This window comes from Corvus brachyrhynchos, unplaced genomic scaffold (genome assembly GCF_000691975.1).
Source record: "Corvus brachyrhynchos isolate BGI_N302 unplaced genomic scaffold, ASM69197v1 scaffold219, whole genome shotgun sequence".
NCBI classification, from domain to species: Eukaryota; Metazoa; Chordata; class Aves; order Passeriformes; family Corvidae; genus Corvus; species Corvus brachyrhynchos.
Window position 1 is genome coordinate 702,950 of NW_008240034.1, and position 3,063 is coordinate 706,012.

At 49.8% G+C, this 3,063-nt stretch overlaps 1 protein-coding gene across 1 annotated transcript in view; it reads right to left on the reverse strand.

Moving 5' to 3' along the window:
- Positions 1-2,138: 2,138 nt before the first annotated feature.
- F2RL3 (F2R like thrombin/trypsin receptor 3) overlaps positions 2,139-3,063 on the reverse strand; it is a 2,510-nt gene continuing 1,585 nt past the window's right edge. Inside the window, 1 exon segment of the mRNA XM_008641055.2 lies at positions 2,139-3,021. Within this exon segment, the coding sequence (XP_008639277.1) occupies positions 2,524-3,021 (498 nt within the window). The 3' untranslated portion in view covers positions 2,139-2,523.

Below are 3,063 nucleotides of genomic sequence, written 5' to 3' on the forward strand. Positions count from 1 at the left end.
GCTGGTGGTGCCAGCCCATCAATCAGGGCCTTGTCTGAGGGGTCTCTATGCCAGTGCTTGAGGCAGAGGAGTCTGGCTCCTGTTTCACAGTTCAAAGTAAAGCCCGAGAGCCCTGGACCTTCAGAAGGCAAAGGCAGAGCAGCCTCAGTGCCCTCAGAGCCAGACAGAGCAGGGCAGTGGGAGGTGATGTGACAGGATTTCTGGATCCTGACTTCACCTCCAGTGCTTCTTCCCAGCCTTGGCACTTCCAGTCCATCTGCTCTTGGCAGTCTCTGCCTCCCCCCACTCTTGCTACACCAAACCAGCTCCTCTTTGCAGCTAAAGAGAAAAAAGGTAATTTTATTTAAGGAACTGAATCAAGGAACTTGCAGTTACACCACTGTGGTTGCCCTTTTCCCCCCTATCACAGGGATAAAGGAGCAGGTCTCTGCTCTCTTCTCCACCCCAGCTGAGGGTCCAGAGCTTTGCCCTGTCCCACATTTGCTGTTCATGTTTCTTGCAACCGTCATTAATTCTTATCTAGGTTAAAAAAAAATCATAGATTGTTTTTCCTCCACTCTTCAACATCCTGCTTGGAATACAGAGACTTTAGAACTGGATCCCTGAGCACCACTGGACACAGCACAGCTGTACAGACTCAAAACCATTCAGAGGCTTTGGCCCAGTTCTGGCTCTGAAGCTGGTCAGTCTCTTTCCTGTCCCTGGGAGCACAAGGACATCTCAGGCTCCTGCTTTGTGCACCTCAGCCCAGTCAGTTTAGAGAGAAGGATTGATTTTATTTTTTTTTTCCACCTAGGAAAAGACCAGCTGGGTGCTGGAAAGCCAAAGCCAGCAAGGCCAGCAGCAGCTGCTGCTGCTTTGGGTTGTTTCTGGCTTAGAGACATTCGCCTCCCTCTGTCAGAGAGAGGCTTCTCCTTTCCTTTTCCTGGCGGTCCCTCATTGCAAAAGGAGAAAAGTGCCAGTGGGTTTGTAAGACACAGAAATTGCTTCTTCCATCGAGTTGTGTGACTGAATAGCTGCAGCAGTGCTAGTTATCAGTGATTGATGCTTGCAATCCTTTCAAGGAAATGAATATTTATATATTTGTAACTGTACATTATGCAGAGTAATCATTACCATGGTATTTATTTTAAAGCAATAGCTCCTCTTGTTCTCTCTTGTCCTGTGTGGTCTTGCCTCTTCCCCTCCTTCTTAATCAGCCTTAGTAGAAGGCAAATACCAGAAGAATGTTCAGCTTGCTTGAAGAACATCCCCGACACACCAGCACTTGCTTTGCTCACACTGACAGTTGACATTTAATGCACAATAACCTGGTTTTCATTATTGTGAATAGAGCAACCATTTAGAAAACCTCTACCAGCCTGGGTTGGGGTTTGGGTTTTTTTAGTCCCTGCTGTTTCTGACTGAGTGCCCAGAGCCCGGCTTTGTGTTTCACCCGCCTTTTGCCCCCGCACACACAGGTACACACAAACAGCTCTCTGACCAGCTGTTGGTTTGTTCACACACATCTTAGCAAGTCTGAGTCCAGAAAAGTGTTTGTTTTAGATTCTGATAAATATTTTATTAAAAACTGATTTTAAGACAATTCTCTCTGCCTCTTATTCGCGCTTTAGGCTGTCAGGCCTATGCTGGGAAAACTAAAGAATTAAGGAGCTCTAAAGAGGTTTATTGCTCATTTTCTACCTGGCTGCTCACAGGGCCGTGCCCCAGTTGTGTCTGAGAGAGGAGCTGGCTGCATTTTGTCAGATTTGCAGCAAACCTGAGCACCTGTTTGATCAGAGACAGCTTTTGGTTGTGGGTGACATTACACCAAGGAAGTGTGGAGTACCAGAGGGTTTGCTCCATTCCTACTTTACTATTTTCCTTCATGAGACATCATTTTTTTACAAAATCCATTAATACAACCTTTGCCTCAAAGAAATTACGGATGCCAAGGCGGATTTGCAAATACAAGGATGAGTGAATGGGATTTTTGCACGTTTTACCAACAATGGACTGACATTACTGGGGGGTTGCATGCAAATCAAGCCAAGAATGTTTCTGCTACACAAGCCAGTGCTCCGCACTCTCTTGACAGACTGGTTTAGTTCAGGAGAGTATCTTTTGAAACATTTAGAGATTTGGGGTTGCAATGTCTATTTTTTTTTCAGTTTTAGGGGAAGGGAATATGCACTTAAGGACAGTGAGCAAGTCAGGAGCAGGACTAGCAGGTAGAGAGTAGTCAGATTAGGAACACCAGACCCAGATGTATGGGTAGGAGCATCCCTGGTGGTGTGTGGCCAGCTGAGAAGCTGCAGGCAGTGTCCCAGCAAAGGATGGATGTGTCCAGCACTCAGCATCTTGTCTGGGCAAAGAATCCCACAGCTTGGGTTTATTCAGCCTTATGCCTGTGCAGACAGGGAAAAGCACTCAGCTCCTGGGAAATGCTGCTGTGGGTGAAACTTGTGGAATTCCAGTCTCGCCTTCATCTTATCCCCACTGTGTGTTACGAGTGCCCTGGGAGCAGCGAGCCGGGCTGGAGGCTCATGCCAGTGAATGTTTGGAACGAGGCAGCGTTTCCTTGGAGGTCTTTAGGGAAGTGGTGGTTTTTTTGCTGCTCCTGAAGACTCTCCTCCTCACCTTCTCGCGGAAATCCTCAGACACGTAGTAGTAGACGAAGGGGTCGGCGCAGCTGTTGCAGGTGCTGAGGGCCAGGCTCACCATGTAGCTGAGGTACAGGCGGCCGTGCAGCCTGGAGCAGGGGCTGGAGTAGTGAACCAGCAGCAGGACGTTGCTGGGGGTGTAGAAAACCACGAGGGTGAGCACCACGAGGGCCGTGAGCTTCACGGCGTGGGAGTAGCGGCTGCCCCCGCGCAGGAGGATGCGCAGCACCGCGCCCGAGCTCAGCACCAGCAGCAGCAGCGGCAGCAGGAAGGCGCAGGCGATCAGCACCACGAAGTAATAGAAGTAGAACCCATCGTCCTCGTGCCGGGGCAGGACATCGTGGCACAGCGTGAGGCCTGCCCCGAGCAGGGGGGACGACTGCCGCAGCGGGGTGACAGTGAGACTAGGAGGGAGCGCTAC